At 38.5% G+C, this 25,544-nt stretch overlaps 1 protein-coding gene across 6 annotated transcripts in view; it reads left to right on the top strand.

The window, feature by feature from the left end:
• RABEP1 (rabaptin, RAB GTPase binding effector protein 1) overlaps positions 1 to 25,544 on the top strand; it is a 79,232-nt gene that overhangs the window by 11,612 nt on the left and 42,076 nt on the right. For 5 of the 6 annotated variants that reach the window (XR_012155390.1, XR_012155391.1, XM_073315423.1 and 2 more), the window contains exons 2-4: positions 13,102 to 13,230; positions 16,650 to 16,853; positions 20,363 to 20,523. Coding sequence is in view for 4 of the 6 variants with exons in the window: in XM_073315423.1 (XP_073171524.1) it covers positions 13,102 to 13,230; positions 16,650 to 16,853; positions 20,363 to 20,523 (494 nt within the window). In the remaining 2 variants the exon portion in view is untranslated. The remainder of the gene's footprint in view (positions 1 to 13,101; positions 13,231 to 16,649; positions 16,854 to 20,362; positions 20,524 to 25,544) is intronic. The other variant, XM_073315425.1, reaches the window with a different exon arrangement.

Below are 25,544 nucleotides of genomic sequence, written 5' to 3'. Positions count from 1 at the left end.
CATCGGAGTCACTTATGCAACCGTTCTCCTGATATACTCAGGAAGGGGCTGGTGGTAGAATATTCTTGGGGCTGGTTTACACATAATTTTGCACCAATTTAATTATATCTGTTTAAAAATATATAGCTAAATTGATGTAATACCTTAGTGTGGAGACAGTTATACTGGAATAAAAGGTTCTTATATTGGTATGGCTTACATCTATGAAAATAAGCTATACTGTTAAGCACCTTTATACCAGTGTAACTGTGGCCACACTGAGGCCTAGTCTGCACTGGGGTGGGGGGATCGATCTAAGATATGCAACTTCAGCTACGAGAATAGCGTAGCTGAAGTCGACGTATCTTAGATCGACTTAGAATCACTTACTTCGCGTTCTCGCGGCACGGGATCGACAGCTGCCGCTCCCCCATCAACTCTGCTTCTGCCTCTCGCCGTGGTGGAGTTCTGGAGTCGACGGCAGAGCTATTAGGGATGGATCACTACCCACCGATCCAGTGGGTAGTGTAGACATGTCCTAAGGGAGTGTGCCAGTTTAACTATATTGGTACAAAAAGCATGGTGTGGGTCTGAGCTTTGGCTTTTGCTCCATGGTACAAGACTTAACTGTGTTCACAGGTTTCTCCCAGAAAGACACACCCGAAACCCATCTTCATTATGATAGAGGCCATTAAGGATTTCATAAATCATGGTTGTAAGGGAGTCTGCTAGAGTTGGAAAGATCTTGAGAACTTTGTTTTCAATATTTGTTTTAAAAATACATGTGCTTAGCATGTGGGAGTGCAGTAAAAATCTGAATAAATAAAATTTCCCTTGTCAGAGGAGAATTTTTCTCCTCTCGACGGTTCAGAAGAGTAGAACTTGGAACTTCATCCTGTTTCTTATCAAATGTAGAAAACTTGCAGGAAGATGTATATTACTCTACATAGGTTCTTATACTGCACTCATCATCATGGAATCTATGCACCTGCATTTGCAGACGTGTTTTCCAGACCATTTTATTAAGTTGTATATCCACTGAGTAGTTTTCCTGAAGTAATAACACCTGTAAATTGATTTGCATCCTGTTGTTGATCTCACAACTGCTGTGTCAAAAAAAATTTAAATGCGTGGGGAAGGTGCCAGTTTGGTTTAACTGCTCGTGTTTTACATTAATACAGATATGTAAGGAAAGGCAAGGTAATTGCCCTGCAGTCTTCCCAAATGCTGACTCCACTCTTCTTTCTCTTTATTTCTCTTGTCTTCACCTGTCACCTTACTTTCTTGCCAGATTGTTATTCCCCCCTTATTCCTTCTTTTTCTACTTTCTTTGCATTTTACTTTCTTCCTTTGCTTATACCCTTTTCTACTACTTCTGTCTTCATGATTCTCACTCCAGTTACCCTCTTTACTTTTGTTTTCTAAAGTTAATTTTAAAGGGTATTGGGTTCAACACTGGATTGCCCCTCCCCTGCAGAGTTAAGGAGACACTTAATCTACATGAAGCTTTTCTGATGAACCTCTTCAGAGTTTTGGGAGATTGGTAGTTTTGGAGTAAATGTAGACTGGCCCAAGTCTACATTTAGATAATAAGTCTAGCTAAAATGGCAAAACTGCAGGGTTTTTTTGTTTGTATTTGTTTTGTTTTTATGGAATGATCTTGACTTGTATGTAAAATGACTTCCTCAAAGAAAACAAGCAGGATTTATGTATTATTTGAGGTGAGGTGACGTGAGTCGCATTTTATTCACTCTTGTCCCAGAAGAGGATAACATTAATATATTGGCAGTCCAAGTGATAAACTATTTACAAGATCTTTGGTTTTAAGTCATTTTTCTATGCAAAGGAGTTGACAATAAACTTGTCCTGACAGAAAATCAGCACTAGGTTGGTTAGCTCAATTTTTTTCTTAAAATATAGAGATTCAGTAATGTTGCTACTTCAGACCAGTATTATGAAGGGGAGAAATAGTGCAGAAGCGTCTGCTTTGTGGTGACACTGTTATCAAAATCTTTTCCTAAATGCTTATGGATCTGAGGGACACTAAATCACCAGATATTGGCAATTTTTGATTAAGTAGAATAAACTGTAATCTTCATTGAAACTTTATTTTATAAAACAGAACATTTTAGATTGCATATAGAAAGAAGGGTGATAGAAGTCATTAAAGTGAGTAAATGTGAAGTTAAGACAATTAATCCTCTTCTGGGTTCTGTGGTTGGCTGATATAAACAATGAGATCTGGTAGCATAGTGAAGATTTAGTTGAAGACATTTATACTCCTGTGAATGATCATGAAATACAGACTGAGTTTAATATGTCTGTAGGCTATGTATATGCTTATGATGGGATGTGGAGTACACACATTGCACACACACCCCAGCCATGGGTATGAACAGCAGTGTAGACAGTGAGGCACTGCTTACATGAGCAGAGTACAGAAACACCAGAACCTTAGGCTATATATCCTATATGGCTCAAAACACACACAAGCAGTGCCTCCAACACCTACACTGCTTTTTTCAACTGTGTAGTGTCCTGCTGTCAGAGCTTTTCCCTGCCTCCAAGAAAGGATCTAGTGAGGGGGCACTAGGGAAAGTCTCTGGCAGCTTCTCACTGTTGGAGCCTTTCCCTGCTGTCTCCCCCCTGCTAGAGCCTTTCATTTCTGGGTGTAGCTACAGTCAGCTTTTTCCTGCGGTATGTAGTTACACATACCCAACCTGTCGCCACCAGTGTAGTTGTGAAGCATTATACCACCTGACCATTTAATAGGGTTCACTTTAAAATATTGGGTGAGGTAGAGAAGGTTTGTATATTTGGTGATCTTGATGAGACTTGGCTTAGAAGAGAGCTTATTCTGCATATCTGTTTAGAATGTCTTTCTACTCAAATGTTTTGTTCACCTATTAGTGAGGTAGACCAGTCTGACAGAATAAAGGGAGAGGTGAACACACTCTTTAGGACATTTAATTTCACATTAAATGAATATTGAAAAGCTTGGCTGAGGAAAGCTATTCAGTCTTAGTAATACAGGAAAAATGCTGTCAAGGTTTTTGTGTTAATATCTAAGGAAGGAGGGTTGACTGCAGACATTGACATATAATGGGATGGGGGGGAAATAATGGTGATTCTTTAATCAGATAGGAAATGAAGGAATTAATGATTCCAATCTCCACGGACTGATTAGCTTCCTGAAAATAGAAGTTGAAATATAGAAACATAATGCATAGCTGGCTTATTTTGATAGGCATTAAAAAAAAAAATCCAGGCCTTTCTACACTATGTTTCTGGGGAAGTCTTTGACTGGGGGTAGCAACCATTTGAGTGCGAATTCATGCAGGCCACTTGTATTTTTATTACTGTGCCACTTGTGCCTACCCTGAGCTGGTTTGCACAACACGGTAGTTAAAAACCACTAGTGCCCTGCCTATACGAGCACTTCACTGATGGAGCAGAAAAAGTGGGTGACTTTCTGAAAAATGCTCACGTAGACAGGACTTTAGCAAACATGGTTCGGCAGAAGGAGTATTAGAATCCTGTGAGGAAGAAGTCTGGAGCAGTAGTGGATGGCAGTTCTTGGAAAAAGACGTGGCAGGAATAAGAAGTTTCCAGTGTGGTTTCATAAGGATCTGTGTGGTGTCTTTGTTTAAAAAAAAAAATTGTACTTGTAGTAGAAATGAACTAGAGGCGAATTAAAGAAATATCATAGAATCATAGAATATCAGGGTTGGAGGGGACCACAGGAGGTCATCTAGTCCAACCCCCTGCTCAAAGTAGGACCAATCCCCAACTAAATCAAGTTTAACATGCCCACGGACAAAAGACATGGAATGTGTGCCCCCACTGATTTTACTGCTTGTTAAAGAGGGAAGCAATAAAAAGGAATTTACATGTGTATTAGAAAAAGGAATACCAAAGATAAAATGGGTTAATTAATAATTAAAGGGGGTGAAGTCCATGAATGCATTACTGAACTGCCTGTAAAAACAAAGGTGCTTTTAGCAAGGAAAATAAAGGATAGAGAACTAGAAAATAATTAAGGCCCAATTCTGAAAAATTCTGTACATATGATTATCTTTATGCATGTGACCCATTGAACTCAGTGGAACATTACTCACTTGCATTAAGTTAAACATCAATGTTTAAGTAGACTACAGTTAAATTTTAAATTTTAGCTAAATTTAACCGGAGTCCAGAATGGTTAACAGGATGGTATTATAGACAAAGATGCTTTTATCTGAAAAGTGAAATGCAGACCTTTTAAGGAGAGAAAAGCTTGAGAGATATTTTAGGTCTTAGCTTGGTTTTTTATTTAAAATATATGGGGAGTATTGGTCAGAACATGAGCTGGGTTATCAGAACTGGGAGGAAATCAATGAGTGGGATCTGTATCTGGGGCTAGATTGGAGCAGTTGAGGAGGAGATTTGGGGTCCAAAACAGCAAAAGAGGCTGGGGATGCGGTAGGATGGAACAGGCAGGACTAAGCAAGAAATGAAATGGCCAAAACACCCAAAAAGAAAGGGAAATAAAGTTGGGGGAGGAGTGGTGAAAGGCTAGAACCAGAAATAGCTAAGTTGATTATTCTTTTCAAAATCTGCATAAACCACTTGACATGTAAAAAATGTTTTAAAATTATTTTACTAAAAATTTAAAATATGGTCAGTTGGACACCCAAGATATAAGAAAATAAAATTTTCAGTTCCTAGATACTTAATAGACAACAGGTTTCGTAATGCTAAAGGACATTTCAAGTAACCATCGATGCTCATGACTAGAACCGAAGAACTCTCCTTCATTTTGGGTCTCTTGCACATGAATGGGTTGCATTACAGCCACATTGCCACATAAAAAATAGTATTGCTGAAGATCTTGTAAGTTTTCTGTGTTGAATAACAACCTCAGCTACACAAAGCAGGTACAGATGTTTCAGAGTAGCAGCCGTGTTAGTCTGTATCCGCAAAAAGAAAAGGAGGACTTGTGGCACCTTAGAGACTAACAAATTTATTTGAGCATAAGCTCTCGTGAGCTAGAGCTCACTAGCTCATGAAAGCTTATGCTCAAATAAATTTGTTAGTCTCTAAGGTGCCACAAGTACTCCTTTTCTTTTTACAGATGTTTTACTAAATGCACCTGTAAAGTGCCAATATACAGCATAAAATACTGTTTAAAATGTTTTAAGATTCTGAAATCACTGGTAAAAACGTTTATGTAGCATTCTGTATTGTTACATTACAAATATTGCAACATATTATTTATTAGTGTTAAAGTATACATTCATGCAGGATTAATTTATTTAATCTGTATTTGTGTAACACTAGCCGATCTTCACTCTTTTCCATACTTCTCCCTTTACTGCTGAATTTTTTTTTGGCTTCATCTCCTTCCCTCCCCAATACTCATCCCATCTGTTTAACTTACCTGTCCTCTTTCTCTTGGGTTATTCTCCTACCCTCTCACTTTTTTCTACTCAAAACCCTCCTGTAGCATAAATCCATGCAAAAATAGAAAAGGAAAATTAAGAATGAGTCAAGATTGTAACACTGTTGCAAAAAAAGAAAACGTCTGGGATGTATTAGCAAGAGTGCTATAAGCAAGACGCAAGAAGTAATTCTTCTGCTCTACTCCGCGCTGATTAGGCCTCAACTATAGTATTGTGTCCAGTTCTGGGCACCACATTTCAGGACAGATGTGGACAAATAGGAGAAAGTCCAGAGAAGAGGAACAGAATGATTTAAGGTCTAGAAAACGTGACCTCTGAGGGAAGATTGAAAAAATTGGGTTTGTTTAGTCCAGGTAAGAGAAGACTGAGGGGAGACCTAACAGTTTTCAAGTAAATAAAACTGTTCAACTGTTCAAGGATGAAGGAGGAAAATTGTTCTCATTAACCTCTGTGGCTAAGGCAAGAAGCAATGGGCTTATATTGCTCTAAGAGCAGTTTAGGTTGGACATTAGGTAAAATTTCCTAACAGTCAGGGTAGTTAAGCACTAGAATAAATTGCCTAAGGAGGTGGTGGAATCTCTGTCACTGGAGATATTTAAGAGCGGGTTAGACAAATACCTATAAGGGATGGTCTGATCTAGATAACTTATTCCTGCGTTGAGTGCAGGAAACTGAACTAGAAAACCTCTCAAAGTCCATTCTAGTCCTTTGATTCTATGAATGGGGATAAATAAAAAGAAACAAGTGTTCAAAGACTGTATCTTCTAGGAGGAAATGCATTTCACTGATTCACTTTTATAAAAAGTTATATATTACTTGTATTATAATACAGCCTGTTCCAAATTTGACTTTTTGAACATGCAGTGCTTTGTTTTAATGTTAGTACTATAGCATGACTGCTTGCAGGTATTACAGAAACACTCAAGATTCTGAGTGTTAAACAATAGGTACGTTTATCAATAGCCTATAACTTATTTTGTGTAGCATTGTTCATACAGAAGTGTTGGAGTGTTCAATTGTTAGTCTCTATGCACACAAGGGCAAAGGAGGGTCAAGCCATCAAGAACACTGTCCCCGATAATGTCACGACTAACCTGGTGGCTGAACTTTGTGACTGTGTCCTTACCCATAACTATTTTACATTTGGGGACAATGTATACCTTCAGATCAGCGGCACTGCTATGGGTACCCGCATAGCCCCACAGTATGCCAACATTTTTATGGCTGATTTAGAACAATGTTTCCTCAGCTCTCATCCCCTAATGCCCCTACTCTACTTGCGCTATATTGATGACATCTTCATCATCTGGACCCATGGAAAAGAAGCCCTTGAGGAATTCCACCATGATTTCAACAATTTCCATCCCACCATCAACCTCAGCCTGGTCCAGTCCACACAAGAGATCCACTTCCTGGACACTACAGTGCTCATAAACGATGGTCACATAAACACCACCCTATACTAGAAACCTACTGACCGCTATTCCTACCTACATGCCTCCAGCTTTCAACCTGACCACACCACACGATCCATCGTCTACAGCCAAGCTCTGCGATACAACCGCATTTGCTCCAACCCCTCAGACAGAGACAAACACCTACAAGATCTCTATCAAGCATTCTTACAACTACAATACCCACCTGCGGAAGTGAAGAAACAGATTGATAGAGCCAGAAGAGTTCCCAGAAGTCACCTACTACAGGACAGGCCTAACAAAGAAAATAACAGAACGCCACTAGCCGTCACCTTCAGCCCCCAACTAAAACCCCTCCAACGCATTATTAAGGATCTACAACCTATCCTGAAGGATGACCCAACGCTCTCACAAATCTTGGAAGACAGGCCAGTCCTTGCCTACAGACAGCCCCCCAACCTGAAGCAAATGCTCGCCAGCAACCACATACCACACAACAGAACCACTAACCCAGGAACCTATACTTGCAACAAAGCCCGTTGCCAACTATGCCCACATATCTATTCAGGGGACACTATCACAGGGCCTAATAACATCAGCCACACTATCAGAGGCTCGTTCACCTGCACATCCACCAATGTGATATATGCCATCATGTGCCAGCAGTGCCCCTCTGCCATGTACATTGGTCAAACTGGACAGTCTCTACGTAAAAGAGTAAATGGACACAAATCAGATGTCAAGAATTATAACATTCATAAACCAGTCGGAAAACACTTCAATCTCTCTGGTCACGAGATTACAGACATGAAAGTCGCTATTTTACAACAAAAAAACTTCAAATCCAGACTCCAGTGAGAAATTGCTGAATTGGAATTCATTTGCAAATTGGATACAATTAACTTAGGCTTGAATAGAGACTGGGAGTGGCTTAGTCATTATGCAAGGTAGCCTATTTCCCCTTGTTCCCCCCCCCCCCCCCGACGTTCTTGTTAAACCCTGGATTTGTGCTGGAAATGGCCCATCTTGATTATCATACACAATGTAAGGAGAGTGGTCACTTTAGATAAGCTATTACCAGCAGGAGAGTGGGGTGGGAGGAGGTATTTTTTCATGCTTTGTGTGTATATAATAAGATCTTCTACACTTTCCACAGTATGCAGCCGATGAAGTGAGCTGTAGCTCATGAAAGCTTATGCTCAAATAAATTGGTTAGTCTCTAAGGTGCCACAAGTACTCCTTTTCTTTTTGCGAATACAGACTAACACGGCTGTTACTCTGAAAGGAGGGTATGTTGATCACATTTCCAGGTGGGGGACAGCTGGATAACTTCCTGCGAGTAACCTGCACCTGTGTGATAAAGTAAGTGGTACTGCTCGAAGATTGCTAAGAAAAGTGGTACAATGTTTCTAAAAATCTGACTGTTTAAATATACTCTAATTACATACTCAGAATGTTGCTGCTGCAGAACTACCTTCTGTAACACTACCAACTCCTGTATTCTGTTGCACAGCTGCAGGTTACATTTTCCTGCATCTTAATTCACTTTGGTGCAGGCAATAATTTGCCCAGGAAATAAAATTCAGTTGTTATAATGAAGAGCTCAACTATTAAAAAAAAATGCCATTCTAAAAACAGAGATAGATACTTGCATCACAGATTTTTCAGTTGATGTCCTCAAATAAAACTAGAAAAAAATAGCTAGACTAATGAACATACTCTAGTTATTTGTCCAGGTCCGGTAATTAAAATGTCTAATGTTTGTGACTACAGGTGTATCCGAGAGAACCCAGTAACTTTAATCAAGGTTCTCTTTTGCTTCCAGCTTTTTTGGCTGTTAACCTTGCTCTCAAAGATTCAATATTAAGTTTTGTTTTCTATGATTTGAGCCATTTAACTTCAGAATAAGAATTGCTTGTGTCTTACTAGCTTGTCAGCAAGGACACTAGTGGATTTTGTAACTCATTCTAGAGATACATACATGGAATAGTTTTTATTTTTTTGGAGGATGTGGTGGGGTGTGGGGAGTGTAAGTTTTAAAAATGTATAGACTTAAATGAAATTCCAGGAGCCTGTTTTTCAAAATATCTGCATGCAAAGAAGTGACTTTTCCAAACTTTTAAAGATCTCTGCCTACACCTTATGGCAGTGGTGGGCAACCTGCAGCTCAGGGGCTGCACCACCACTGCCTTATGGGAAAAGATTGATCTTTATTTTTTGAGAGGTTCTCTTCTTGCTGCTAATTTCTTGCTTTCTCAGCCAAAATATCATGCACTTATGTCCCTCTCAGGCAAATGTGAGGTCACAGGAGATGAGTGTCTTGGTTTGGGGAATAAGCACAGGAGAGCTGGACATTATTTTCATTTTCTTTCCCTGTTTTTGTTATAGGGACATCAGCATGCAGACCCTCAGAAAATAACACAAATGGCATTGTCTGTAAATTAAAATATTTCTCAGATCTTTAAAAATATATTTATGATCCAGTTTTCATGGTTCAGCTGTGGTTGTGTAGGTCTGAAATCTTGATGCCTTCCTCCACACTTCAAATATCGAGTGGAAAGTTTTGTGTTATTAAATTGTAAATAGACTCAGTGTGCTCAAAAATAATCTTATTGATAATTGGCTTTCTGTCTTAGTTCTGGAGTGATTGCTATATATTTGCATAACTAGTAATTTTAGTATAGATAATATTTTAGCCCTTTTGGGAAGTGTTCTATCCAACAGCTTTAGAGTGACAAGTCAATGAGAGAATATTTATTGTCCTTATGCTTTGTTTATATTACAAATTTTATTCATGTTGTAGTAAGAGAATCTTATCTTCCAACAAGTGGTTCCTACAAGCACTAAGGATCCCTTCTTTTAATTTTTAGCTTTCTCTCACAAAGGAATCCCCTAAAAATAAAGTGATTTTGTTTTTGCTGCCCAATCACTATATTCCCTCTAATTTGTTGAGCCTTTTCTAATATTGATATATCCAGAACAGAATACAGTATTCTTAGGTATAGTCTCCCCAGTGTAGGGAGAGTCTACAACCTCCTGCTCATGACATGAGATATGCAGTCCAAAATCACATAGTTATAAAATAATCAGCTTTATTTCTATTTGTGTGTTGAATAAGGATTCTCTAGCCATCTCTTCAATAACATATCAGGTTGCAATGGATATTCTGGAATATTCTTTGTTTATAGATAAGAAATGGTTGATGAAAGAGCTGATCCTTTTTTATTTCCTCTTTCAGTTTGACATGTCAAGTTAATTTAAAAATAGCCCTTAAAATAAGAGAGTAGGGTAACTTATTGTTTTTGATAAATTAGACTTCCCCATTCTAATATGTGCTCACAGCAGTGTAGGTTCTGCTGCCTCAGAGGAATTTCATACCAATGCTATTATAAAATTTTGTATGTTCTGTGCCTCGTTTGTAACAGGAGATACTGTTTCAGTCAGGCAGAGTTCTGCAAGTGTTACCAATCCATCTGGCTTTGTTTACTATTTACTTCATCAGTTTAATTAAACACTGAAGATTGCATTTCTGTGTGTGGAAACAGGAGCTCAGCAGGAATGACGTACAACATATTTTCCATTTGAAAAATTGTCTGAGAAATAGAAGTATGAGTTGCATATAGATTTTTAGATAGCTATTTTGTCATGATAGATTTTAAAGTGGATGTTCAGTTGGGCTAAGGACCAGATGCAGTTTGCACCTGTAACTGTTGAATTACAGATTCAAGTTACGTGCCAAGGAGCCTGATCCAAAGCACATTGATATCTGTTCAATTCTTGTTATTAACTTAATTGGATTTTGGATCTGGGCCAGCCAGAATAATTGTACCTGTAGTCAGTCAGATGTATAGCTACTCACATTTCGGCTCAGAGTTTAATTATGGATGTAAATAGCATCCACAGAAGGAGAACCACCCTTCTTAAAACTTACTCCTCTGTGTGATAGCATCATAATATAAATGCTATAGTTTTGATAGAGGCTTAGAAAATAAATGCCATCTCAGTGTTCAGTATTTTTCCATACAACTACCTTTTGGGTTGAAATTTCATAGGCTCTTTCTTAGCTTAGGAGTGGCTTACTTGCATATAATAGATTTCCCCATGCTAATCTGTGTTCACAGCAGTGTGGGTTCTGCTGCCTCAGAGATTTAGTAGTTATGGAATTAGATATAAAAATTGTATAATGCTTGTCTAACTTAATTCCCCTCTGCTACCTGTATTAGATTAGAGACATAGTCAAAGAACATATTTTTTCAGTTAAATATTCTAGTTTTATTTTATAACCAGAAGTCTACAACATATATAGTCTTTCTTCTAAAGAATCCCTTTATTCGTATCTTTCTTAGGTCTAGGTAACCAAAAATTAATCTCTTCCTAGGTGGCCAAAAATTAACAGAAATGAGCATTATCCTTGAATTCACAAAATTTCAATGCCAAATTGATCATTGTTTTCCTCTCTGGCTTTTTACCACTACATAGTCCTCATTACACCTCTTGTGTTGCTTAAAGGTACTTGATGTTGCAGAAAGTAGTGCATCTTATTGTATAATGTGCTATATTTAACACTTCTCTTTTTGGTGGAGAGTATGTTAGTGTCTGTGTGACATGTAAGGAATTTTAATATATTAGGTAGGGTATTGATTTAACTAGCTTGTGCTATGAAGAGGCCATTATTTCAAAGCAGTGACTCAGATTGTCTACATGGTAGACGCGAAACTTGTTCATAAAATGCTGTTGTAGAATTGAAAGAAATACTTAACAGAACTTCATTTGTTTGGTGGAATTATAGCATGAGAAGTATTTAGCATGTCTGTGGGTTTTATAATTTTTTTTTGCTGTTTTGAATTCGAATTTTTAAAGACTGATCTAAAGTGTGTAACATGAAACCTTCTGTTTCTTAAGGTACTGTACTTCCTGGGAAATTAACAAAATTAATATCTTGCCTCGTGACCAGTACCTGGGAGGCAATTATAGCAAAAATTCTTGCTTTACAGCAACATATGGTACTTTTTGTTTTATTTCTGAATTCTCTATCACAGAAGTTCTTTCTTTTTCTTTGTGGATTGTATTTTTATAGAGTGTTTTGGTATTTTGTGGACCACCTCCCCTACTATTTCCAGTAATGACATCCTTAAGGCAACTATAGTAATTGCTTGCATGGAAAAAATAATTTAGAAAGTACTTAATGTATTTTTAGCTATCTTAAGGCAGTAGAGGCAGCTTGAAATAAGGAGAAATTGCCCCATGAGTGGTCATTTCTCTGCATTCCATTTAATAAATGCTCTGAGGATCACCAAACTCTGCTCTAGCAGGGAGGAAGCAGTGGAGACAGGGAAGAGTATGACATGGTTGAGGGATGGGTTTCACCTTTTCATTTAGTACCTGATTTAGGTAACTCTTGTATACAGGCTACAGTTTTCCTTCACTAGTTACTAAACTCATAGCCAGTAACCTATTTTAATTTTAACCCTTGATAAGTAATAAGTGCTTTAAGAAAAGGAGTACTTGTGGCACCTTAGAGACTAACCAATTTATTAGAGCATAAGCTTTCGTGAGCTACAGCTCACTTCATCAGATGCATATCGTGGAAACTGCAGCAGACTTTATATATACACAGAGAATATGAACCAATGTATATATAAAGTCTGTGTATATATAAAGTCTGCTGCAGTTTCCACGATATGCATCTGATGAAGTGAGCTGTAGCTCACGAAAGCTTATGCTCTAATAAATTGGTTAGTCTCTAAGGTGCCACAAGTACTCCTTTTCTTTTTGCGAATACAGACTAACACGGCTGTTACTCTGAAATAAGTGCTTTGTGACTTCATACACAGGAGTGAGGGTGTGTGTGCAGAGAGAAAGTAAGAATACAACCAGATTCCCTAATAATGTCAGAATAAAATCCCTGGTGGTAATACAATTACTTAACATAGTTCTTGTTACTTGTCCCTTCCTTGTATGTAGTGAATTCTCCTTTCAAGAAGGATTCAGGATGACTCAAGAGTCAACCCGAAGAGTTATTCCTAGCTGCAGTTGATGCATGCCAGAACTCACTGTTGTAATGAGTAGAACTGCTGACTCTTGCTGGTTTTAAAAAAACCCCAAAAAAACTAAAAACCTCTGACTTGTCATTGGATAACACTTGAGCTAATGAGAGAAAAATATATTTTAAAATAATAAACCCTAAATCTTAAAGTTGCAACATGTGATTGTGTGGGATTCCCTAATTGTTAGTGACATACCTTACTTTTTCGTTTTTGTTCTAGCTGCTCTTCTGCAACGGCTAGCAGAATTGGAAAAAGTCAATGCAGAATTTCTGCGCACAAAGCAGCAGCTTGAGCAAGAGTTTAATCAAAAGAGGGCCAAATTTAAAGAGTTATACTTGGCTAAGGAAGGTAAGTTCTAGGTTCTCTGAATTCAATGTAAAGCGTATTTTTATGCTAAGCCTTGAATAGTCCCTGGTTAGAGAACAATCTTAGTAGTGCTAACTTTTTTTTTTTAAAGAAGTAGGGTTTAAAAAGCAAAGGTTTTCTTGCGTTGGCAGTCGGTTGGTGGGATATCCTGGTTGACAGGTGGTAAGACACTGTTAAAGTCTCTTATTAGCCAACAGAAAATGTGAGTTTTCCTGCCAAACTTTTTTAAAGGCCAATATAAAGAGGCAAAGAGAAAAACCCTAACAATTATCTGGTTCCATAATTAAAGTTTCAGAATGTATCAGCCACCTTTCTTTGTAATCTAATTTATGAAGATTTTGTTTTCTGTAATTATCACACAACTGTTCTCCTTTTATGTAGAAATCTTGAAACTGAGAGTGAACGTAAGGTGAAAAAGAAAGAAAGATGTAATTTGTTTGACTTTAAAGTATATACACAAACTGATAGGAGTCAGCAAATCCATCTTGAAATGCACATAAAATTCCACAGTATTCTGCTTTTTAAAATAATGTGTGGGTTCTCAAACTCACATAGCATAGACCACATTGTGATAGCATCTTCTGGACACCACCCCCTCCAATTCACAATTGTGTAATATCCTGGGGGCAATTACAGTAATTGCTTATATGGAAGGAATCATAGGAAATTGTTTGATTTTAAGCTTCTGCTGATGGCTCTGGTCGTTGCCACTGTTCTGCTTTTACAGCAATGACCACTAGTGGAGACAGGCTGGTTCCTTCTTCTTTCCAGCTATTTTTATAGGCATTTAGGCTCTTGACTACAGTAGAAGCAGTAGCTGGAAGCAGGAAGATGGTGCCTAGCACCATGTGACCTGCCAGCTTTCCAGTGACCACCATTAAATGCTTCACGGACCACAGTTTGCAAACCACTAAGTTAATACAAACCTACCGGAGAAAAAGTGTTTTCATCCTATTAGACCAGTAACTAACAGGAACTCTTAAAGAGACATTTTCCATGTGTTCTGTCAGTTGTGGTCAGCTTATTACATAGTACATAATTGTATTTTCAATCTTGAATGATTGATCGGTCTGATTAATTGTAATGTAAGCAGCCAAACTTACATAGCTTGAATTTGACAGCTAAAAGTATTTATTTTTCATAACACTCTTTAAGGAAAATGTGAACCCCACTAGCTCATGTACCTGCTGTAGAAGAATGGAGAAAAGCAGCTATCTTCTATTTAAGTGCACGGTTGATCTACTAACTCCTTTAATCCTAACAGCTTTCTTGTCCTAAAAATATAAAAGAAAGTAAAGCCAAGAAAAATTGCATTAAAACTACAACTTGCTTATTTTTCTGCTCTCATACGCATGTACAGCTGACATACTGAAGACCAGAGCACAGAGTGTTTTTCTAGCTATTGGGACAAGGGAAATGAAAATTAAAGACAAGACACTGCTGGACTGTGGTCAGCAACAGCAACCTCCCTCTCCAAACTAAAATAGTTAGAAATCACTTTTCCTCTTGGCATTTTCTTCACTTAGGTGATGGTGGCCTGTGATGTATAGGAGGTCAGACTAAATGATCTCATTGTCCCGTCTGGCCTTAAACTCTATGAATGTGACTTGGTGTCCCTCTCTACACTGACTACAAAGCCATGTTTAACATCACATCACTTAACATGACTCCTTAAGGCTGTATTGTCATGTTCAGTGAACACAAGCCCAAAGTGTAAACTGATATTTAACTTGTTTTATTAGCTTGTCATCATTGCAGTATCTCTTGAAGAAAATATTTTTGCAGCAGACTACAATGTTGTATACATTACATTTAGGAATACAAAATGGGCACTTAAAATATTTTTAGTATGCTTTTTTTTATGTGAAATACACAGTTCCATAAGACATTTCCATAAAGCATGCAAGGTCAGGAATTTAGTAATTTAAAGAGTTTTTGTTTAAATAGAGCAGGGGTTGAGACTAGAGTATTATGAGGTCTGAAAGAAAAAACAGAAGGATTGATTGAAGGCAGTAGAACTATAAACAAGTCTGATAAACTAAATATTGCCATAAAAGCTGGAAATAACTACACAAACGTTATTGGAGAAAGGAAGTCATAATAGTAATAGTCAAGGTGCCTTGTACTTTGCAGAACACAGGAAGCATTTTGTAGCAAATTCCTTGGATGCTGTGGCAGTTTGGCATAGCAGGTTTCTGCAACAGCTTCCTTTAAATAAAATCTGAGGTTTTTATGAATTAAGTATGAAAACAAATAATGTCAGCAAGAAGTCCTCTGTGTCTGTTTTGCTATTCAGCTCATTTTATACTTTTTTTTTTAACATCTGCAGTTTTCAGTATGCCAGATTTTTTTTTGTACTGACCACACCTCAGCTGCATCATAGAAAGTATCAGGAGTGGGAAGGGGAAATGTCAGTTCTAGCAGTTGGGTACGGTGAGCCTTTTTGCACTGGAGAAGCACGGGAAGCAGTTTGGTATTGTGGGATCAGTACACTAGCTGCACGCTTCTGCTAAAATTATCATAGTGAAACAGTTAATGCTTGACATAAAAATTCTTATCTTTAGGATTCAGACTTAATCCTCCAATGAGATGAATGGTATAACTTACATCTTGCAGAGTTATTGTTTCAGGTTGTCTGTCTGGAAGATGACACATAATTTGTTTATGCTCTGTTATAGTTGAAAGTTATATTTGTAACTATAAGGATGAGAAGCGTGTTTTTAATGTAAGCTTAGATTCTTAGCACATTTGTGATAAAGGGTCAATTTTTCTGTAGATTCCATGGTTGAAGCATAATTGGCGTCCAGGTAATAATACTTTGCAATTCTGTAGTGCCCATAATAAGAGGATCACAAAGTGCTATACAAAGTGTAAGCATCTCCTAAAGCTCCCATGAGGCAGTAAGGTAGTGTCCCTCTTTTACAGATAACTTCTGTATTTCAGTTTATGTAAGTGACATATCCAAGGTTACAAAGCAAGTTGGTAGCAGAACCAAGCAATCTTCCTGACTTCAGTCCTGTCCTCTGACTTCCAGATCATGCTCATTCCCAGTATGTATACTTCCCAGCAAGTATTCCCAGAATGTGAGTTACATGACAGTGAAGTAGTTTAAAAGTCCAATTAGCTTAATTGGCATATTGATTGATAGGTGATGTCTGCTTTGTAGTAGTGTCTTCAGTCTCTACACTGCATGAATGAGAAACAAATAAAAAAGGAACTTGAGGAACAGAGAACTCTGGAATGTTACTGAAAGATTTTCTTTAGCTATCATGGGTAAAGTTTTAAACTTCAGATTCTCTTGTTTTCCATTACTAAAGCATCAATTTCTGTTGTAGCAGATAGAGCTGCACTTCAAACTGAATTTATTTACAAAATTAAATGGAAATAATACTTGATTTCAGAGGACCTGAAAAGGCAAAATGCAGTACTGCAAGCAGCACAAGATGATCTAGGACATCTGCGGACACAACTATTGGAAGCCCAGGCTGAAATGGAGAACATCAAAGCCATAGCTACAGTATCTGAGAATACGAAGCAGGAAGCTATTGATGAGGTGAAGAGGCAGTGGCAAGAAGAAGTCGCTTCACTCCAAGCAATTATGAAAGGTAAGGTCAGAGGAAGCTAGCTAACTACTGCAGTTACAGCAAGGTAAAGTACCATATTTAATAGGTGATGTTATTGTGCTTGATGCTGTACAGCAGTAGTTCTCAGCCAGGGGTACATGTACCCCTGGGGGTAGGCAGACATCTTCCAGGGTTTACTTAACTCATCTAGATGGGTGTTTCTCAACCTGGGGGTTGTGGGGCAGATTTATGGGGGTTGCAAGCAGGGCAGTTGCCTGGGGCCACAGGAGGCCCTTCGAAGCTAAGTTACTTGCTTCAGCCCTGAGCAGTAGGGCTTGGGCTTCAGACCAGGCTCACAAGCGAAATAGAGGCTCAAGTATCACACTGAAATGTAAGTACAGTATATTCCAATTGATTTATTTTATAATTTTATGGTAAAAATGAGAAATTAAGCATTTTTCAGTAATAGTGTGCTGTGATATTTTTATGTCTGATTTTTGTAAGTGAGTTGCATGCCAAAGCAGAGAATCTACTTTGATTTGTCTTGCGTGCCCAGAGTCCTGAAAGGAGAACAGTAGTCTGGAAAGGCCGAGAACCACTGCTGTACAGAATGTGCAGTTTGTGCCTTGGAAGTTACATTAAGCAGAATGGTGATTTCAGTTTTTAGCTGACCAATTCCAACATTGTCAAAGGCAGCTTGGTTCTTTTTTCACTTAATACTGCAATATGAACTCTTGCAATATGGACTGGGAAATTCGTAGCAGGTACGGACCATTCTTCAGAGACTGAGATTATAGCCATTCCTCCTTCACAAAGACAAGTAATGGTATATGTAACCTGGTTAGTCTGACAGCAGCTTCAGGATGACTTGAGTCTCTGCTTTGGCATGCAAAGTGACTTTGCCAAACATTTAAATGTCCCTCCATTGTCATCACATTGGCTCTTCCCATGTCTTGTGTCTAAATATGTCGTCATACTTTCTTTTTTCTCCTGCAACAATATAGAGTAGTTCATATAGATCACATTCTAGCATGCTGCACACTCACTGATTTACTCTTGATAGCAACTACCTGTAAGGAGGAATATACACACAGTAATTTAGGACATAACCGCTATTGTGATAACTATTTTTGCTAGGAGTACACAAAGTAATCACAGTAGTCTGAGTCTCACCTGTTGGTTATAGGTATTGCAGAAACCTGCCTCGTTACATATTTACTCTAGAGAATACAGCTTTTCATGTATTTTGGTGTGGCAGGTGGGGCTGCTCTGCAACACCGCCTCGTAGGATCAGTCTGGTGCAGTAGGCATTCACTACTTTAGTCTGAACGTTGTGGCTGCCTGCCTAGACCAGGGTACCCATGCAGTAAGCTTGGCATAATCTTTCAACAGTGAAATAACAAACAAAGGATTTGGCTCTCTGTGCCTTTAATTAAAGAAAGAAAACCTCACATGCAAGCACTTTGTTGTAGCACTTGAAGGCAAGGCCCTGACCTCCTGGGTTAACACTGAGAAGCTTTTCCTCTCTTCCAGTCTTCCCCAGTTCTGCCACTGATGACAAGTAGGCAAGCCTTCTTAACTGGACTGCTGGCTCTTGATTGATCAGTATTTCCTGCAGGCCTGTGGAGGACTGTCTTGTTGGTAGCGTGGTCTGAGTGGACTTTCCCTGAGCAGAGAGTGTCAGGGCTCCAATGCCTGCTATAGGGAGCAGAGAGGATCGATACACCTTGTCACAGTTGGCAAGTAAACATAATTTGGCTTGTTAATACACAAATAACAGAACTAGACCAGTGGTTCTCAACCAGGGGTACAGTTACCCCTGAAAGTATGCAGAGATATTCCAGGGGTACTCATCTCATCTAGATGGGTATTTCTCAACCTGGGGGTTGCAGCGGGTTTAGGTGTGTTGCAAATGCAGGACCGGTGTTAGGGGGTAGCAAGCAGGGCAGTTGCCTGGGCCCCCACACCACAATGGGCCCTGAGAAGCTAAGTTACGTGCTTCAGCCTTGGGGAGTGGGGCTTGGGGTTTAGACAGGGCTCACAAGTGAAACACAGGCTCAAGTGTCAAACTGTATTTTTATGTCTGATTTTGTAAGCAAGTAGTTTTCAAGTGAGGTGAAACTTGGGGTACTCAAGACAAATCAGACTCTCGAAAGGGGCACAATAGTTTGGAAAGGTTGAGAACACTGAACTAGACTATTATAGAAGACCCTAGAATCCCAACCAAGATCAAGGCTCCATTGTGTTAGGTGCCATACATACAGATATTACCTGCTTTGAATAATTTACAGTCTAAATAGACAAGCAGAGTTACCTGAGAAGGTTTAGTCTTTTCTGTGTTTTGGGGATGTGGAAGTAATTTTTGTTGTTCCTTTTATTTAAGGGAATTTTGGTTATTTGCATAGTGTTTAGATTGCTGTGGGTAGATTTTGTAAATCAAAATAGAAATAGCATATTTGAGCAATGTGACTCTTGGCATGAATATAGGAGGCTATTTAAATTAGTGATGTTAATAGAGACTAAATTTTAGTTCCCTTGGATCTGTTGAGTTACTGGTAGCTTTCTTGGCAAGGTGCAGTTCATTGCAGTTGTGGTTAGTTCTTTGTTCAATGTGATCAACTAAAAGGTATGACAGGTCTCCAATGCAAACTACAGAAGCATATAGCATGTCATAGGGCAAACTAAATACTACCGTTGCTGTCTTGGATTGCTTGTGCCCAGTTTAGAGGCCCTTAAATAGTTAGTTATTTTAAAATAGATATATCTTGTAAAATTTTTCTTTACGTGATAATTTTGTTTTAGAAGATCGTCGGACTTTTTTTTTTCTCAGAATAGAGATCCTTTTAAAATATGGACAGTTTACTTATTTTATTTAAAAACAAAAACAAAAAGCCAAAAACAAAATCCTGAATTCTATATTAAATTTTAGGATGATAGGAAGTTGCCTGTAGACCTGTTTAAATAGTGGTAAAAATTCTGTAGTTTTACTGATTTTTTTCTTTCACTAGCAGAATCCTGTATGATCTGCAAAGATTCAGAAGTTCTGTTGATTCATGTTTTTGTGTCCCTGTAAACATTTCCGGGAATGGAATCTAACACGCTCTGAGGACAAAGTCAAGTCTATAACGTGACATATCTCAAGATACATGTACAAGATGTAGCTTATTTCTAGATCTCCCTGCTCTTCATGAGGTTGCAATACTGCAAAGACAGAGTGCTCAGCCTCTGTGGGGGGGGAGAGAATCATTTGAATCACTCCATAGTGATGCTTTTGGCCAGTCCTGTAAGTGGAGTTTCAGACAGTCCTCAGCCAGAAGGGTTGTATCTATAATACAGGTACTGGGGAACAGGGAGAAGACAAAAAATGAAAAAGATATAGCCTTGAATGTCACATAGAATTGAAAGGATTGCACAATGCAAACAGCAAGCTTTGCACAAACATTCTAAATTCTGAATGTAAGATAAAGACTTTCTTAGAAACTGCATAATTTGTTGTCTTACACTTTATAACTTACACTGATAATGAAAGTTTCTGTAACATTGCTTCGTAGAAACTGTTCGTGACTATGAGCTCCAGTTTCATCACAGGCTGGAGCAAGAGCGAGCTCAGTGGGGCCAATACCGGGAAAACGTTGAAAGGGAAATAGCAGAGTTGAGAAGGAGGCTATCTGAAGGTCAAGAAGAGGAAAATCTAGAAAATGAAATGAAAAAGGTATGCTGAAATAAATCTCTAAATGTAAAGTGAGGTAGTAGACCGCTGTTAATGAAAATGTTTCTACTGTTTCAGAGTAATTAGATATACTTTAGAAAGAGCAGTAAGGCCTAGTCCTGCAAACACTTACTTATTTGTTCCCATTGAAGTCAATAAAACCTGATTCTGCAGTCGTTCATGCAAAGTATTACTATTTTATTCTCAGCCCTGAACTTGCAACTGGGACTACTGGAAATCTGCTTGGGGAATTTTAAGATATGGGGGAGTCCTTGCATTAGATTCTGTGGAAATCTTCACAAAAAACTGTAGTCCAATAAGTAAACTCAGAACTGTTTTGTTTTTTCAAATATATTGTTTCAGATAATAAATAGATTTAGTCTTTGTCATACATCAGTGATTTGGAATCTTAAAATATATTCTATAAACCTCTGCTGGGAATGACCAAAGGTGCCAGACTTCAAGGTGTCTTTTAAAGATTAGATTAATCTTGTTTTAAATAGCATTGCCTATCGTATTAGTTACTCTTTTCTAAATCAAATATAAGATTTGCATAACAGGAAATCTGCCACTTTATCCTTACTTTGAATGCCTGTGAGAGTCAGACGGTAATATTTTTCCTCCGTTGATAGCAGTTTTATGTTTAAAGCAAGCAGAGATGAGGAAAAATGGCATCACTGAGAGTGATCACTTTAGATAGGCTAAAAGAAAAGGAGTACTTGTGGCACCTTAGAGACTAACCAATTTATTTGAGCATGCTCAAATAAATTGGTTAGTCTCTAAGGTGCCACAAGTACTCCTTTTCTTTTTGCGAATACAGACTAACACGGCTGCTACTCTGAAACCTTTAGATAGGCTATTACCAGCAGGAGAGTGGGGTGGGGGAAGAGAAAACCTTCTGAAGTGATAAACACCCATTTTTTTCATGGTCTGTGTGTATAAAAATATCCTCACTGCATTTTCCACTTTTATGCATCCGATGAAGTGAGCTGTAGCTCACGAAAGCTTATGCTCAAATAAATTGGTTAGTCTCTAAGGTGCCACAAGTACTCCTTTTCTTTTTGCGAATACAGACTAACACGGCTGCTACTCTGAAACCTGAAATATCATGGATTCAGGACAAACACAGACACATGGTACTAGGGAAGTCGGTCATTGGCCTGGGTGGAGGATGAATCAAGTACACAAGGTTTTATCTCAGAAGAATGTTAACAGAAGATGATTGCCCTAATATAAAACAAGTGGTATCTCTGAAAGAAAAATCTAAATCTTACTGGAGCCTTTTGGGAATTCTGATCTCCGACATAGGCATGCTTTAATGGTCTAGAGTATGTATTATCCAGTAATCCTGCGTATCGCCTTCCACACCTCATCCTCTTTCATTCGCTGTCAGAGAAGTAGCTCTGATGGTATATTTTCTGCTCCCACAGCTGGTTTGTTTTAGGGATTTTCCTAATTTAGTTCAGGGAATGGTGCCAGAAAAAGAGCATAGCGTCCACCAGCTGGAATGTAATGATTCATTTGGACCACTGCTGCTTCCCTGGATAGCAGACCTGTTCTGGTTGAGTCAATCAACATGTCTGATAAGATTTTCATAATAACTGAGTAGAACACAATCAGTCCTATCCCAGAGAGAAATCCTTTTTTCCTGTGTGGAGCAAAGTTTCCTCTCTCTGTATGAAGTGCCCACCAATGGGGAGATGAAGACCAAGACTTACATTGCAAAAGTCAGGTTAGTAGTGTGGCTCCTACACCCAGAAATATCTCATTCCCTCACAAGTCAGTTTGGTAGGCTTATGATCAACCTCTTCTGTCTTCTGGAAACAGTAAATAAAATGTCCTGCAATGTCAGGACCTAGGATGTAAGGCAGTGAATGACGCATATCAAAACTGGCAAAAGTCCCTGCTATGTCTGCCCACCTTTTTCACCGCTTCCCAGACAGTACAAAAGATAGGAATGAGCGAGCAGTGGTGATACTCTTTGCCTTTCTGGCCAAAGTGGTTATGGTACTCAGACTAGGTTAACCTAGAATTAGATCTTTTGTTGTCTTTTTCTCACAGAGGTCTTCTATTGTGAGTCAAATCTTCAAACCAGGATCAGATAGGTTTTAAAATTAATTCTTGGATGAAGTTAATATTATTCTCATGAACCCCCAAAAAGCAGTCAAATGATATAACTTATTCAACTGTCTCGTGTAAAGTCCATAGTTTTAACTGCAACGTAAAACCAGTGAAACATAGCCTGGAGTTCTCCAGGAGGGCTTTGTTGTGGTCAAGTCTCTGTAATATAAATTCTCAGCATGTTCAAGAAACACAAATTTTGTACAGATCACATCATTAAACACTTCCATAGGGCATGAACCAAATTCCAACCATTTTTCAGGCCCTAAAGCACAACCTGGGAATCTCATTCTGCTCCTTAGAGTGCTACACAGATTAAACTCTTGTGGGAAGTATTGTCATTCTTCCTATGCATTAGAACAGGCCTCCCAATAGCTACTATCTCCAATCAGTTAAGCTTTTTGTTTTGTTTTAATTTGAAGTTGTGAGCCCTCACTAATGGGCCCCAGTATTCTACTTTGAATTAAGACACGTAGGCATTCATTCCCTACGTAAATTCAAGAAATATTCTGGTTAAATATTCAAGACCAGTCCTTAGGAGCTCTGAAAAATCTCATGGCAGAGTAGTCATGTCTCCCCTATTGAGATGTCTTGGATGGCCATAAGTTAACCAAATTCTGCCTATGGGTCATCTAAATTTATCCAGTAGCACTTACTTTCTTTTGGCAGAGGGTCTTCTCCATGCCTTTGTGCCCAGGCAGGGATGGAGAAGATATTCTACTTCCTTTTGGATGTCCATATTTAAAGGATAATCCTGCTTCCCATGCTTGGGGCACACTACTATGAAAATCCTCTTGTAATGGTTCTGAAGACTTTAGCTTAAAGAAGAATGGGAAAAATCTGTGCTTACCTGAAAATTTTCCTTACTATAAATAGGATCCACGGATCCAGCTCACTTTGGAGATAAGCAGTCATCTAGAATAGAGATGGAAATTGACATCCAAGGAGTAGCATTTACCATGCTTTGCAGTAGAGGAAGTTGTTTTCTTCCCCACCCCTTCAAAGTATAGTTAACACAGTCTGTAATGTAGAAACGTAAATATGTGTGAACTTTGCTGTGGAAGTTCTCAGCTGGAGGGAATTTCAGAAAGTGGGGCATTCCCCTGCTGCCAGTGCCTGACAGGTCTTCTGCCCCAAGCTGTAAATAGGTTTAAGTGCCAATTGCAATGGATCTGTGGACTTCATTACTCTAAAGGAAATTTTCAGGTAAACACAGATATATTTTCCTATTCCCTTTTGTTTGTGTGAGGTCTTTCAAACTTTTCTCTTTTTTAAAAAAAAGTAGTGATATCTGATGGGAAAACTTTTTTTTCGGGGGGGGGGGAGTATTAGAAATAATTCACACTGTCAGAAATTTGGAAGGGTTCATTATTTTTCTTCTCTTAAATAGACTTGCATAAAAAGCCTGGGGTGAAATTTTGGGACCATTTAAGTGAGTGGGAGATTTCACCACAGGGTCTTTTTTCCTAAGATTATCATCTCACCTTGCTTATTCAGCATCTGAAGTACAGTTGGTGTGATTCAAACTCGGCGTGTTGCAGATAAATTGAACGGATGTGGCAAAGAATGTGAAGAGAAGAAATTTTTCAGTTGCTTATATACCAGCACTAAGAGTCTGAGTAACAAGCATGGGAATTCAAAAATTATCATGAAGAAATTTTGATGTAATTTACATTACCGAAACCTGCTGGGATAACGTGCATGATTAAAATGTTCAAAAGAGGAAGTTACTCACCTTATGTTGTCACGAGGATTCTTCTAGATGTGTGTCCCTTTGGGTGCTCCACTTCAGGTGTCGGTGTGTCCCTGCACCACAGATCGGAGATTTTCAGTAGCGGTGCTCAGTTCGGGGTCACTTGTTATAATGTGGGTAGGAAGGATAGAGTGGATTTAAAAAAAAAATTGAGGGCTTGGTACTCTACATTAGAGACACTGTTACCTGTTTCTGAGTCATTACTAACTCAGAACCATAGGATTATGAATGCATAGGGATCAAAGTGCTAACTAATAAAACCCCGTAGGGGACGCTGGTGGGGATCTGCTACAGACCACCGAATCAAACTGGAGAACAAGATGGGTTACTCCTTCAGAATTTGTCTGTAATGTGTGGAAAGAAAAATTTGTGGTGGTATGGGGGACTTCCGTTTTGGAGACATGCTGGAAGTCTCATACAGTTAGTAGTGAAACATAATTAGAGTTTCTAAAAAGTATACATTTTCTAACACACACGCATTGCACCAACATGAGGTAACTCTGGTTTGGACCTCATTATGACAGATAAAGATGAATCCATCACTGAACTGTAAATTCATGGTTGCCTAAGTACCCGTGATCATGACTGTGGTTTATATTCAGTGTGGACAAACAAAGGACCATTCCAACAAACTTCACTGGTATTAATTATATTCCACCCTTAATTTTTTTTAAATTAACTGAATCCCATATCAGCCTTTCCATTATTTTACATTATGTGTAAAATCAGAACTAGGCCCAACGTTTCATCAGTGATCTGGAAGTCAGTGTAAAATCATTGCTGGTAAAATAAATAAAGATAAAGATTGGTGGAATGATAATGATGAAGATGGAACAGTCATACAGAACAACATGGATCACTTGGTAAACTGGACCCATTCAAATAAAATGTGTTTATACAGCCACATGCAAAGTTATTAATCAGGAACAAGGAATGTAGGCCTTACCTAGAGAGAATGGTAGACTGTATCCTGGAAAGCAGACACTCTGGAAAGAAATTGGGTGTCATGGCAACTGAACGTGAGATCCTAGTGCAATGCTGTGGCATATACATATGTCTATGGCATTGATGAGACCAATATTGGAATACTGTATCCAGTTCTGATATCCACACTTTTTAAAAGATGTTGAAAAATTTGAGATGGTCGAGA

This window comes from Lepidochelys kempii, chromosome 17, assembly GCF_965140265.1.
Source record: "Lepidochelys kempii isolate rLepKem1 chromosome 17, rLepKem1.hap2, whole genome shotgun sequence".
Taxonomy (NCBI): Eukaryota; Metazoa; Chordata; order Testudines; family Cheloniidae; genus Lepidochelys; species Lepidochelys kempii.
This window is presented reverse-complemented; position numbering and strand designations above follow the sequence as displayed.